This window comes from Brassica oleracea, chromosome C9 (assembly GCF_000695525.1).
Source record: "Brassica oleracea var. oleracea cultivar TO1000 chromosome C9, BOL, whole genome shotgun sequence".
NCBI lineage: Eukaryota > Viridiplantae > Streptophyta > Magnoliopsida > Brassicales > Brassicaceae > Brassica > Brassica oleracea.
The window spans coordinates 5,470,064-5,483,301 of NC_027756.1; the positions used below are offsets into that span (position 1 = coordinate 5,470,064).

Consider the following 13,238-nt stretch of genomic DNA (forward strand, 5'->3'; position numbering starts at 1 on the left):
ATTTAATAAATAAATTTACGAAACTGTACAAAAATAAATAGAAGCTTACTATTTTATTGTTGAGTCGACGACGATTCCAGCCTCGGGCTCAATTCTCCACGCGAATGATGACGTCAACAATACTTAATACTTTTCTTACTTTTATATTGTTTAAAATTATAAAATCTGATAAACTGTGTGTGTGGAAACACGAAAGCATTGATTGTTGCATTATCTTTAGACAACGTTTAGGTCATTAGCATTCATACATTTTTATTTCAGAGCTCTTAATTATTGGCTGAGATACTAGTTGGATTTTACAAATATTTATTTGGGAAATAAATAACAACAGCCTCAGGTCCAGTATAAGCCCAAGCCCACTTACCTTCTTTTATGTCTACTGGAAGCCGAAAACTAATAGAGAAGAAGCAAAGAGGAGAACCCAAAACTCAATTCAAACACAATTTGTGGAAGCTTGAACTTGAAGTATTCTACTTCTGTGGAACACATAAATAACACAAAGAAGAGACTAAAATACAAACTAAATAACATAAGCCATGATTCTTGAATGCTAACTTGGGCCAGAAGCTTTGTTGGCTTATTAAAAAAAATTAAAAAAAGACTTTGGTTTATAATTTGTAAGGAAATGATGTATGTAGAGAAGAGTGATAAGTATCATCAGGCTTATTATCGAAAGAAGAAGAAGTCGCTGAAGCTTAATGAAGTGGAGGGTGAGACAAGTGGAGAGAGGGAAATGCCGTTAGAAAATTTGAAGTGAAGATATGGGAAAGACTTGGAGTCAAAAGGAGGGTTTGCTACTTCGGAGTGAAGCAGTATAAATAAGAGTAAAGTTGTATTTGTCAGTTACGCTTTGTTGTTGTTTGTTATTGACGTTATGAGTCATAACTCTACAGTCGCTATGAAACTGACGATTGCCGTTGAGTTCGCCATGAGAGCTTAACTGTAATCGTACTTCAAAGTTTTATTCCTTCTTTCATTATTCAATACAAAAGAGTGAGAGTTTATACAGATCTGAGAGTTACAGATAGCTAAAACCTATCATTGGTGCGGTTAAAGAGTCACGCTCATCTTTACAATTACAAGTCTCAATGCTTTCTGCAGTATCTCTTTAACTTCCCACAAGCCCTTTGTACCGAGCATGCGACATTATGAACACAAACAAGATTACACAACACATCCCCGTACCAATCACAACCTGCAACAACAAAACCGGATTTACATTAGTCCTGAGATTTATTAATTAATGTATCTTTATCAAGCAAAAAATCAAGAACTTGGTTACATACATATTTGAACATGTATCCATGGTCATTGTTCCATGTGTATGGAATGTTCATCCCGAATATTCCAGCGACCAGAGAGTAAAACGATGAGCAAACGGTTCCAGAACTCAACACAAGCTCCAGCTGCAAGGTTTTAAAAGATGATCAAGAAGAGAAACTCATGATAGATCATAGAAAAATCCAACATTCATTTACCTGGATCAGCTGATTACGATGATTGTCTAGCTGTATGTTGATGTAATCCTCTGTGTCATCGATATACTCACGTAGCTGCATCAAAAATCAAAAAGTTGAGAGCTGGAACAACAGTTTATAAAGAATCAAAAAGGAGACATGAAGGAGCAAGGAGATAACTGTTGTTAATCTGTTCAAAGTGCTGTCGATTTGCATGAAGTATGCCTCGAGCAACATTTCAAGCTCTTCAACATCGTTTTCATCCCCACGAACTGTGGCTAGACTCGCTCTGCTCGCTCTCGAGATCTTGGAGCCTATTGTTGGGGAAGTGAGATAGTAATTTGGACTAGTGGACGCTGAGGAAGCGCTGAAGAGTTTCCTCGAAAGGTAAAGATCAGCCATGTCATCATCATCATCCAGCAACTGTTCCAGCTCATCTCTTACCTTTTGAACACGAGCTGTTAACCGAGTCATGGCACTCTTCAGCTTCCGAACTCTATCCAAGTTACGGCTACTAATCTACAAAGATGAATGTAAAAAAAAAAAAACACGGTTAAGAACTGGAACAGTGTTGATACTTAAACATTGAGTGTACCTTACCTTTGAGGTAAGCTCATCCAAAGCAGGATAAGCAGCTGTTTCCAACTCTGTTGTTCTTGCAGCTAAGAAGCTGCAGATTGCTTCCAAGAAAACTTCAAGCGCCCGAAACTCAAACGGGGATTCTATAATGCAACAAGCAAGCAGAGAATTTAATAAATTAAAACAGGATTACAAGTGTTTTGAAAAGGTTAGAGCCTGTGGGGGATAGTAAAGATACCATCTTCTTCGCCAGCATCAGGGTCGTTATGTGCATTTGAGCTCTCTTTTCCATCTCCTTGACCATGGTGTTCTTCGTTACCAACAGGTAAGCGTCTTTCAAGCTCCTTCACAACTGGAATAACATGTTCATCTGATGGATCCCGTAGCAAAACCTGTAAATGAAATCAAGTTACTAATGCAAGATATGTGATAAGGTTTATCTTCAATTCAGTGTTCTAAAAATCGGTCTAGGCAGCAAATCGGTCATAAGCTACGCATAAATGTCCGTCTAGAAGCTAATCCTCTATAAAGAGCCTAATTACCGAATAGCAATTTCGTCAACACTGATAAAAAGAGTCATAGGCTGACCATAAATGCCCGTCTTAAGACTAATCCTCTATAAAAAAGCCTAATTACCGCCTAACAATTTAATCAACGTTGATAAAATCGGCCGTAAGCTGCGCATAAATGCCCGCCTCTAAGCTAATCCTCTATAAAGAGGATAATTACCGCCTAGCAATTTCTTGAACATTGATACAATTGATCACAAGTTGCGCATAAATGCCCCACTTGAAGCTAGTCTTCTATAAAGAACCTAATTACCGCCTAACAATTTCTTAAATATTGATACAATCGGTCATAAGCTACTGCCTAGCAAATATTTTGAAAATTGATACAATCAGTCATAATCTAATGCCCGTCTTAAAAGCTAATCCTAATTATAGTCTAGCAATTTCTTGAACATTTGATACAAAGGAATCAAGAAGAAAACCAACCTCTTCGGAAGTGATAATCGCCTTGATATGCTGCATCACCACACCACACGCACAATTAATCACACCGTAAAACCAAAAAACAGAGAAAACGAAAGTCTGAAGAACAAATTAGAATGAAAGTACCGAACAATCCTCACCTCCAAATTGAGCACAATGGCTCTCTCACGGCCAAGAATAGTAGACGGGTAAGATAAATTCGGGTCAAGAATCCGAAGATCACGAGCGTGGATCTGGACGCGGTGCATAATAGCATACTTATCAACATCTAGCGCCTCACTCTCTCCCGTCGCAACTATACTAACCCAGCTCCGCGACGATTGAGGCTTCGTCTTCGTAGCAACCACGTTAACGCTATTATGCGCCATCTCTTCAAACGCACACACAGTTCCTCACCGTCCCACTTCCTCCACGCCGTCTGGGTAAAATTCAACCACCGTAAATAAAAGAGAGAGAGAGAGAGAGAGAGAGAGAGAGAATCAAACCTTATTTGATCATACGAATTCGACGGAGGAGGAGACAAAACCCTAAAGCGAATCTTGGTCTTGTCTGCTCCTCCTTTTTCATTAAAAAGATTTTCCTTTTCGAGCTTTTCTGGTAGGTTTGGTTTTTTTGCCCGGAAGGAGAGTTTTAACAGTTTCAGATTAAATCGAAAACGTGATTACTTTAATTCTGTTTTTTTCTTTTCCCAAATCAAACCAAAGCTAACCGAAATAAACCGTTAATATGTTGACAAAAAAACCCGGTTATTTAATGAAAGAAACTAAAAAAAAAAAAACGAAAATTCACAATTTCAGTTTTATTCCAACTTGCATAAGCTTAAGCATGTTTACAATTTTTTTTCATTTTAATTAAAAAGCTAAAATCCACTAGAATCAGATTCTAATGCTCAAAGAATGTTTCAAGTCCCCCACATGAAGAAGATGCTGACCCAAACCAATCTTCCTCTTCCCGATCTCATCAACAACATTCAGATCTTTACAGACATCTACCTTAAACTTAACCACCGCTTCTTCCATCTTCCCCAAACGAATCTTCTCAAACCCCAAAAGATGCTTCCTCGGCGATCCATGAACCTCCGGTGGCGTCGTGAACAAAAACACCGTGTGAATCCCTTCTCTATCTCCACCGTTCCGCACCTTAACCTGAACCTCGAAACCGGAGACAGTGTTCTCGCAGTGCGGTCCAACCGCGTCAAGCGATTGACACTCCGATGATCGGCAAACGTGATTCTCTCCAAGACGGAGAGAGACGACACGTGGAGCTTTGACTAAGCTGTGGCTGAACTTGGTGTAGCTGAGTCCATCTCCGAAGGCGTAAACCGTTTCTCCGGTGTAGAACCGGTAAGTCCGACCCGGATACCCGTTTGATGTATCGGGTCTCATGTTCATATTCGTCATCGGAACTTTCTCCACGTAGGATTGTGGATACCACGTCATCGGTAATCTTCCACCTATTAAAAACAGAATCCCACCGGTTATCACCGGTTTAATCTAACCGAATTTGCAATTACAAAAAAAAAAGTCTTACTTGGGTTGTAACGGCCAAATATGACGTCAGCGATGGCTATACCACCAGCTTCTCCGGGATAACCAACCCACAAGATTCCGGCGATCTTCGCATCGTTCTTAGCGAAAGTAATGTCGAAACCTCCACCGGACATGATCACAAGCAAGACAGGTCCTTTAGAAGCTTTAGCCACTTGTGTCACCAGCTCTTGTTGTTGTCCGGGAAGATTCAAATCAACTCTATCACGGCTCTCTGCCTCTATAGACTGATCTGCACCCATAACTAACACCGTGACATCCGCCTCCGCGGCTAGCTTCGTGGCGCCTGCTACATCCGCCACCGTGCAAGCCACATTGGAACATCCTTGTAGATACGTCGTTGGCACGGTCCCGGCCAATCCTTGAAGCGGCGTTGTGTATTTGCACGGCGTGCCTTCGTAGTTTCCGATCATTGTTTTGGTGACATTAGCGTTCGGTCCAATCACGGCTAGCGATTTGATCGATGTAGGAGAAAGCGGTAAGCATCCGGTGTTTTTCAGCAGGACAATGCCTTGTCTCGCTGCTTCCGCGGCTAGCTCTTGGTTTGCCGGCGTGCAAACATCTTTAGGACCTAGCCCGCCGTAGATTTGCTTCTTTGGATCTCCGTCGAAGAAGCCTAACCGCATAAGGGTCAGGAAGTTGTTTGAAATGGCTTTGTTGATAGCTGCCTCACTTACTAAACCGGCTTTAACAGCAGCTTCTGTGTGTTGACCCAAGAACGAACCACAGTTCAAGTCCAAACCTGCATTGATAGATATAGCTGCAGCTTCCTCTGGAGTTTTGGTATAGTGTTGGTTCTTATACAACACATCTACTGAATCACAATCTGAAACAATGTACCTATTAAAAACAAAAACAAAAATCAGATAGTCAAAAACGTTTTAAACCCAAGATCGAATAACGTTTAAGATGAAATTAATATTACATTTTGTGGTTTCATAACTATGGAGGTTATAGACTTTGACCTAGAACCTCCATTTTTTTTCTTAAAGTTCTAAACCCGCTGCTTATGTCAGATAATTACCCGTTTAACTTCCACTCGCCGCGTATAACACCAGCAAGTAGATCCGGATCAGCGCATGTTGGTTTACCGTTAACTTGATTATAAGAACACATAACACTAGCCACATTCCCATCAACCACACAACTCTTGAACGGTGGTTGATATGTATCGTCCATGTCTTGTTGATTCACCTACTCCAACAAACAAACAAACACAAAAACGGTTAGTAAAAATGTGACAAAAACAATACAAAACACTTAAAATGTATTTCTTTTGTCATTAGATTTACGGTTTTGAGTCATTACCACGGCGTTGAAATTGTAACGTTCTACGCCTTTCCAATTATCGACGTCGTAAGCTGTGTAGTGTTTGCAGCATGCAGCAACTTTGAGGCGGTTAGCATCTCCACCGTCAGTTTCTTGAAGACCCTTAACGTATCCTGAAGCATACTTGCTAGAAAGCAATGGATCTTCTCCAGGAGTCTCTTGTCCTCTTCCCCATCTCGGATCTCGGAATATGTTGACATTCGGTGACCAATAGGTTAAACCGGCTAATCCAACGTTGTACATTGCCCTCGCCTCCGTCGAGACAACCTTAACAAATGAGTAATAAACAATGTCATCCAACAAATATTTGTGTGTTCACTCCGGTTTAGCCTAGCCGGACTGGTTTAAAATGTACGAAAACGAACTTGTTGAAAAGTGGTTACTTGTATCACACGTAAGAGAAAAACTAGAGGTCTAGTTGCATTAACAAGTGAGATATTTCTACATTATCCAAAAAGAGAAACAAAAGCAAGGACGACGATAATATTACAAAAATAAAAGTTTTGAAAAATTGTTTAATAAAGAGATAAATTTTGTGTGTTTGTTTTATAAACTTTATATTATTTACTAATAATAAATTTATTTTTACAAAAAAATAATTGTTATTGAATTACTATTGGCTTAATTCTATGAAAATTGATAATCACATAAAATAATGCGGTCATTTTTAAACTGTTTTTAATATGTGTGAACAAATGAAAAATATCATTTTTGTAGTATAAATGTGTATAAAGAAGTGAAAATGGATAAAAAATTATTTACCTTGCCAATGGCTTGAAACAGAGATACGTTAAAAGAAGCGGCGGTGAGTATGACCTGCGGAAAGCTCGTTGCGCCGGGAACTAGGCCGGAGAAATGTGTACCGGGTCCTACGTAAGAAACGCCGTGAAGTGCTTCTGACCACCATTCATACGTCGGAATACCAAGCCGCGTCACGCCGTTGGCTTTATTCACTAAAAACCCTATCTTTTCTTGTAACGTGAGCCTCGCTACAAGATCAGCGACTCGGTACTCCATCTTCAAATCGGTGTTGCAGAATCCATAAGCTGCCAAAGATGGGTTTGTGTCGACATCGCAGGCAAAAGCCGGCTTGGATTGAGCGTTAGATGAATGCGAGAAACAGAGAATGAAACCTAAGAAGATAAGAAGAACAGAGGATGGTGCTCTGTTTCGCCTTGTTAGTGGAGAAGAAGAGCCCATTGTGTTGTTATGTTTCGAATGTTGGTAGGGGATATTATTTTTGCGTTTAGTGATACTGTTTATATAGTAATGAGCTACTACGCTCAGTGAGGTTTGTATAAGTAATCTAGGCGTGTATTATTACTTTGAATATTTATATCTTTTGGTCCTATTAAAATTGAGATTATGTGAAAAAGTTGATACGGTGTTCGAGGAAAGAAATAATGATTCGGACCATACGGTCTAATGTGGATAGTGTTAGTATTTATGACCTCTGTTCTTTCATCTTTGTTAACTTTTTAATATAACGAATCTTGCATGCGAGTGGTTTTTTTTAACTTTTAGCTTTATACATAAGTGCACAAAGAATATTCAACGTATAAAAAAAACTGTTTTTGTTCTTTTTTTCTGCATGACCGTATAAATACTTTCTAATTAGCGGTTATTACATCATGATTAATCCAGAATTCTTACCGAAAGTTAATAAACTGTTTCTTAACTTTTAACTAAAAAAGCTAAGAACCGGTTCTTAAAGTCATTATTTAAAAACCGGTTCTTAATTTTTTTAGTTAAAAATTAAGAAACTGTTTCTTAAAAGATAAGAATTTCAGGTTAATCATGCTCTTAGGGTTGTGAATAATATCTTAAAGGTTGTGAATAATATTTCTCTCAAAGGAGAAAAGAAACGTGAGAAAGGAATCGTGGATCCCAATAAGCAAAGAGTGTTTGGTAGTGACCCGTGACGGTGTCGTATTATTTACCAAATGGTAGAGTTTGTCGAGCTTCATAGTGCAAGTTGCTTGCCTTCTCTGTTTCGAGCCCGTGAATCTTAATGGTTTCCCACACTTGTTTCTATTTGCATGACAGGCTGTCTCTTTATTCTTTATTAAGGCTCTCTCATGCGCGTGATTCACTAGCATTATATTACTTCATTCACATCAAGATTAACTTTAGAAAGCCTCTGTGTGTGTTTAGTTAATTTGGTGATAGTATTCGATTTCAAATTTCAAAAATATCTCAATCTAAATCAAACAAGCTAAGAAGTTTATTTGACTGAAAACATACGACGAAGGCGAGAGAAAAAATACTTAAAAGAGGTGGCGAGGTTTTTTTCTCTCCTTATTCTTTCATATCTTTCTAAGAATCAAAACATATCTTGACCACAAAATCACAGAACCTTACTCAGTTCCGGTGGCCGGTGTCTTGAGCCGGTACCGGAGGCACTCCTTTTCTCTTTTCCAGTTTCTGCTTTGCGCTCTTCTGCTCTCTCCCTTCGATATGCTCTTGGCTCTGACGAAGGGATTAGTCAGCGGCCTCCTGCACCGCTCGGGAGGTTCGCAGATCCGGTGATAAATTCCTTCCCTGGAGGCACGGCGAGGTGGGTTGACGGCGTTAGTAGGTGGAGTCAGCTTTTAGGGTTTCGTGCCAGATCTATTTTCATCTCCAGATCTGGTCTTTTGACGGAAGCAAGCGGCAGAGTTCTGTTGCTATGTCTCTACTGAGGTCTTCGCGCTAGCGTTTTCAACTTTTTTCTCCTTGTGGGTGACCGGGTTTCTTGTTGTGGTGGAGACAAGTGGCGAGGGGTAGGTGTTGAAGTCGTTCCGAGGAGACTTGGGTCGGTGGGTGGTTACTGATGTGCCCCGGTTCGTGGATCAGTCCATTGGAGCCGACCAGCATGGAGATCAGGACGTTCTGATCAATTTGACCGAGGTTCGTTCATCCGACCGTACCGATCAGACTAACCGAGCTATCCCGCGTGCCTCCCGATTGCAGCTCCGGCTGGAACCACGTCCAGACGACCGAACCGACCGACCACAACCCGTCTTCCTCGACCAACTCGACATTCTAAGACCCACGGTCGAGCTAGACTTAGCTTGGGTCGTGAAGAAACTGAAGACAGACATGCATTCTTATCCGGCGGACCATCCGGACAGTCTCGTAAGCGTTCTTATCTTTACCCCGTGCATCCATCTGGTTCAGATGAACGTGGACATCTTGAATAGTCTTCTCCATTTTCCGTGCCTTGACCAGATCTAGTCTTCTCCATTTTCCGTGCCTTGACTAGATCTAGTCAAATTTGTATTTTCTATGCATTGTTTTCCCACATTTTCTTTAATTGTCTTTGACTACAAAATACTATAAATATGTAGTCCTTTTGATGAATAAAATCAGTTCAGTTTTGGTTGTTTATTTTCGATTCTTCTTTTCTCTGAGTGAGAGAGAGAGTTCTTAGCTAGTTCATTGGTTTGAACCGGCTTGTTGATTTGGTGGTCAGCCAATTCATCTTTGTGTGTTGTTTGGTGGTTAGCCAACACATTCATTCTTTCTTGGGTGGTTAACGTTATATCGTGGGTATATTAAGAGCCATTCCACATCTCTTGGCGATCCTTTCATTCTACCTCAGTTCCAGAAGTGCCGTTTGCCTTCTCGAATCATATCCAACACCCAGCTAAAGTGATCCTTCACCATTTAGGGTCCTTCAAGTGGTATCAGAGCCACTTTGACTGGTTTGTTTTCTTTCATCTTAAGACTTCTCATCTCTCCACGTTTTTCTTTTCTTATTTCTTGGATTCGGGCTGTTCCTTTACTCCCTTGTGATCGCCTATTATAAAAAAAAAATCGATAAAAAAAAAGTTTTGGCTTGAATCATTTCTGAAGAGAAATCCAGGGGGAGTGGTGGAAGAGAAACCCTGCTGGCTGAAGAGAAACCCAGCCTTAGGACAGTTAAGGCGGATCCATATCAAAAATCTCTTCATCTTTCTTTCTCTTTTCTTTTTGCCACAAAAGTTTGTTTTGGGTTTTGATTGCTGAAAAGGAGCAATTGATTTTTGATAAGAAACAATTTGCTTCTAATGGGTTTGACTTTGTGCAGAAACAAAGGAAGCGACAAAATTGGTGTGATGATGAGAAGTGGGTCAGAAGTGGTGATAGTCCCTTCACCAAAGCCAAGAGAAGTAACCGTGATGTGCCTGATCAGAACGAGCTTCAGACTTATGCCAGCTGGGAAAAGATGTTGCATAAGGCGAATCATGTTGTCCGGAAACTCAAAAAGAAGAGAAACACCAACACTTCTTCTGCACCAAAACAGCAAAGTAATTCTTCTTCTCTTTCAAATTCTGATTTGAAAACTAATGTATTTTCTTTTGATAAAATCAAAGCTGTGAAAACCACAAGCAAGGCTCTTTCTACCAGGTGCTTCAAATGCCATAGGATCGGTCATTATGCCAACAAGTGCCAAAAACAGAAAACGTTAGTGACTTTGGAGAAAGTTGAAACAGAGCCAGAAAAGGAATACCCTTTGCCAATTTTCGATGATTATGCACGTGAACCAAAGGAAGGGTCAGGTGGAGAGCAAAACTGTGGTCATCAAGAAGGATCTTCTTCCATTCACAAACCGGACTGAACTCAAGGTGAGCAACGTTCTGATTATGGTTCTTTTGCTTATAATCCTTTTCCTTTTATTGTTTCAGATTTGAGGACAAATCATTTTGAAGAGGAAGGGAATGATGTGCCCCGGTTCGTGGATCAGTCCATTGGAGCCGACCAGCATGGAGATCAGGACATTCTGATCAATTTGACCGAGGTTCGTTCATCCGACCGTACCGATAAGACTAACCGAGCCGTCCCGCGTGCGTCCCGATTGCAGCTTCGGATGGAACCACGTCCAGAAGACCGAACCGACCGAACCACAACCCGTCTTCCTTGACAAACTCGACATTCTAAGACCCACGGTCGAGCTAGACTTAGCTTGGGTCGTGAAGAAACCGAAGACATACATGCATTCTTATCCGGCGAACCATCTGGACAGTCCCTCAAGTGTTCTTATCTTTACCCCGTGCATCCATCTGGTTCGGATGAACCTGGACATCTTGACTAGTCTTCTCCATTTTCCGTGCCTTGACCAGATCTAGTCTTCTCCATTTTCCATGCCTTGAGCAGATCTAGTCTTCTCCATTTTCCGTGCCTTGATCAGATCTAGTCTTCTCCATTTTCCGTGCCTTGACTAGATCTAGTCAAATTTATATTTTCTATGCATTGTTTTCCTACATTTCTATTTATTGTCTTTGACTACAAAACACTATAAATATGTAGTCCCTTTGATGAATAAAAGCAGTTCATTTTAGTTGTTTATTTTCGATTCTTCTTTTCTCTGAGTGAGAGAGAGAGTTCTTAGCTAGTTCATCGGTTTGAACCGGCTTGTTGATTTGGTGGTCAGCCAATCATCTTTTGTGTCGTTTGGTGGTTAGCCAACACACCTTCATCGTTTCTTAGGTGGTTAGCCTTAGATCGTGGTATATCAAGAGTCATTCCGATTTCATTCCATCTCAGTTCCAGAAGTGTTGTTTGCCTTCTTGGATCATATCCAACACCCAGCTAAAGTGATCCTTCCCGATTTAGGGTCCTTCAGTTACATTCTTCGTCAAAGAGTGCACCGGAGGTTCGTATACTCGGTGGCGCGTGCAAGAATGTGTGTTGTTGTGTGGTGGCGCGTGGTCTCTGATTCCGGCATGTGACGAGTCGTCGAGCTTCGTTTTGCCTTATCATCTATGGCTAGGCGTTCTTAGCTCCATCGATTGTCCTCTCTTCCTTCAAGCTCTACAAGTGTTTTGGTATCCTTATTGTCCTCTCAGAAGTTTCACTTCCTCTGCGGCATTTGACTCTTGGGCTCATCTTCTTTCCTTTTCACTGGCACCAGAGGGGTTTCTCACGGTCATTGTTTCTGATCTGCGCTTCGGTTCTCAAAGATAGGCTTATGGTGTGGAGCTGGCGTAGTCGGGTTGTTCTCCGGTTACACGGTTTCTCAGTGCTCCATTCGTTAGGATTATCGCATCCATGTACCAACATTGGTCTTTCAGCTGGTAAGTGGTTTCCTTTTCAGTTTGTGCAGGTTCTAAGAGTCTCAAGGATTTCAAAGCAACTTTCGTCTCAAATCCGTCTTTATTAGTGATTCTATGCTCGGAGCGGCATAGTGTACATGCCATGTCCAGACAAATAAATGCTCGGTCTGGTTGAGGCGGGTGTGTGTGACATCTCCCTTGTTGTGTGTTTATGGGGCAGGTGTTTGGGAAGTCCTCGGCAAGATGTTCTGGATGGGTTATTATATTTAAGAGCGGATCATCGGAGAAACCAAAATTATTGGATTCCGACTTTCGGTTGAATTTGGTTCATTCCTCTGCGGCAAGCGGTTGGTTCTAGCTTAGTTGAACCTTCAGATGGGTTGTTGTGTTTGCCACTGCTTAGGCATTGTAGAGTTTGTGTTTAGTTTTTTTTTATTATTTATCTGCTATTTGTTTCCTTTGTAATTTTGTCAAAAACATTAAAGCCTAGTAATAATATTTTTGCATTTTTACCAAAAACAAAAATTTATATAATGAAGGCAAATGTTTGTGCTACTTTTTTAGAAAAGAAAATAAAAATAAGAACCACTTGGATTCAACTTAACGTGTATTTGAGTAATGAATATGATTTTTATGGATGAAGTGATGGTATTATCATTTGGGTGTATGGTATAGTTGATCGGGTTTTCGGTAAACGCGTTTCTTGTCAATGGCAACATTCACAAAAAGGAACCTCGGCTGAGGTGCCCGCCATCACGACTTCGAGCTCCGGCCACAGCGGATTTAACATCCCTTCCGTTGGGGCGCTGGACTCCGTACTGGGGAATAATTGGGAATGTGGCTGCCCAGATACCAGAGTTATCAAAAAAAAAAAAAAAAACATTTACAAAAAGATTAGAAAATCTAGAGGTTAGTTTGATTGTCTGTTTGAAATATTTTAGTCATCTGAAAAAAATGGATGCAATTAATTATGGACATTAATAACTCCCTCCTAATTAAGTTTTTAGGAGTCCTAACTAAAAAGTAATATTTGTTTGACACGTTTATAAGATGTTATTAACTTAAAATATAACCAACTTTGCCAAAAAATACGAGACTGAAGAAGCTATGTCGAATTTGAATTTTAATCTACACTACGGTCAAAGAAACACACACTACAAGAAAACATCGGTATTCTGACGGACATTCCGACGGAAAATGAAATCCTCGGAATTTCCTCGGAATATACCGACGGAATTCCGAGGAAACATCAATCCGTCGGAATATTCCGAGGAAATTTCGACGAACTAGTGATCGATCGATGCGTTTTTGGACATA

The 13,238-nt window shown here is 40.5% G+C and overlaps 2 protein-coding genes across 2 annotated transcripts; both read right to left on the reverse strand.

Annotated features, from left to right (window-relative positions):
• Positions 1-941: 941 nt before the first annotated feature.
• Positions 942-3,636, reverse strand: LOC106315521 (magnesium transporter MRS2-2-like). The gene is made up of 9 exons (XM_013753272.1): positions 3,514-3,636; positions 3,169-3,446; positions 3,032-3,061; positions 2,275-2,428; positions 2,058-2,179; positions 1,638-1,976; positions 1,479-1,553; positions 1,287-1,406; positions 942-1,195 (listed from the first exon to the last, which is right to left on the reverse strand). The coding sequence occupies exons 2-9, from the start codon at positions 3,394-3,396 to the stop codon at positions 1,109-1,111; spliced, it is 1,155 nt and encodes a 384-aa protein (XP_013608726.1). The 5' UTR covers positions 3,397-3,446; positions 3,514-3,636; the 3' UTR covers positions 942-1,108.
• A 191-nt stretch (positions 3,637-3,827) lies between these two features.
• Positions 3,828-7,270, reverse strand: LOC106319519 (beta-D-xylosidase 4). The gene is made up of 5 exons (XM_013757870.1): positions 6,667-7,270; positions 5,884-6,171; positions 5,600-5,769; positions 4,559-5,415; positions 3,828-4,481 (listed from the first exon to the last, which is right to left on the reverse strand). The coding sequence occupies exons 1-5, from the start codon at positions 7,102-7,104 to the stop codon at positions 3,904-3,906; spliced, it is 2,331 nt and encodes a 776-aa protein (XP_013613324.1). The 5' UTR covers positions 7,105-7,270; the 3' UTR covers positions 3,828-3,903.
• Positions 7,271-13,238: the final 5,968 nt, after the last annotated feature.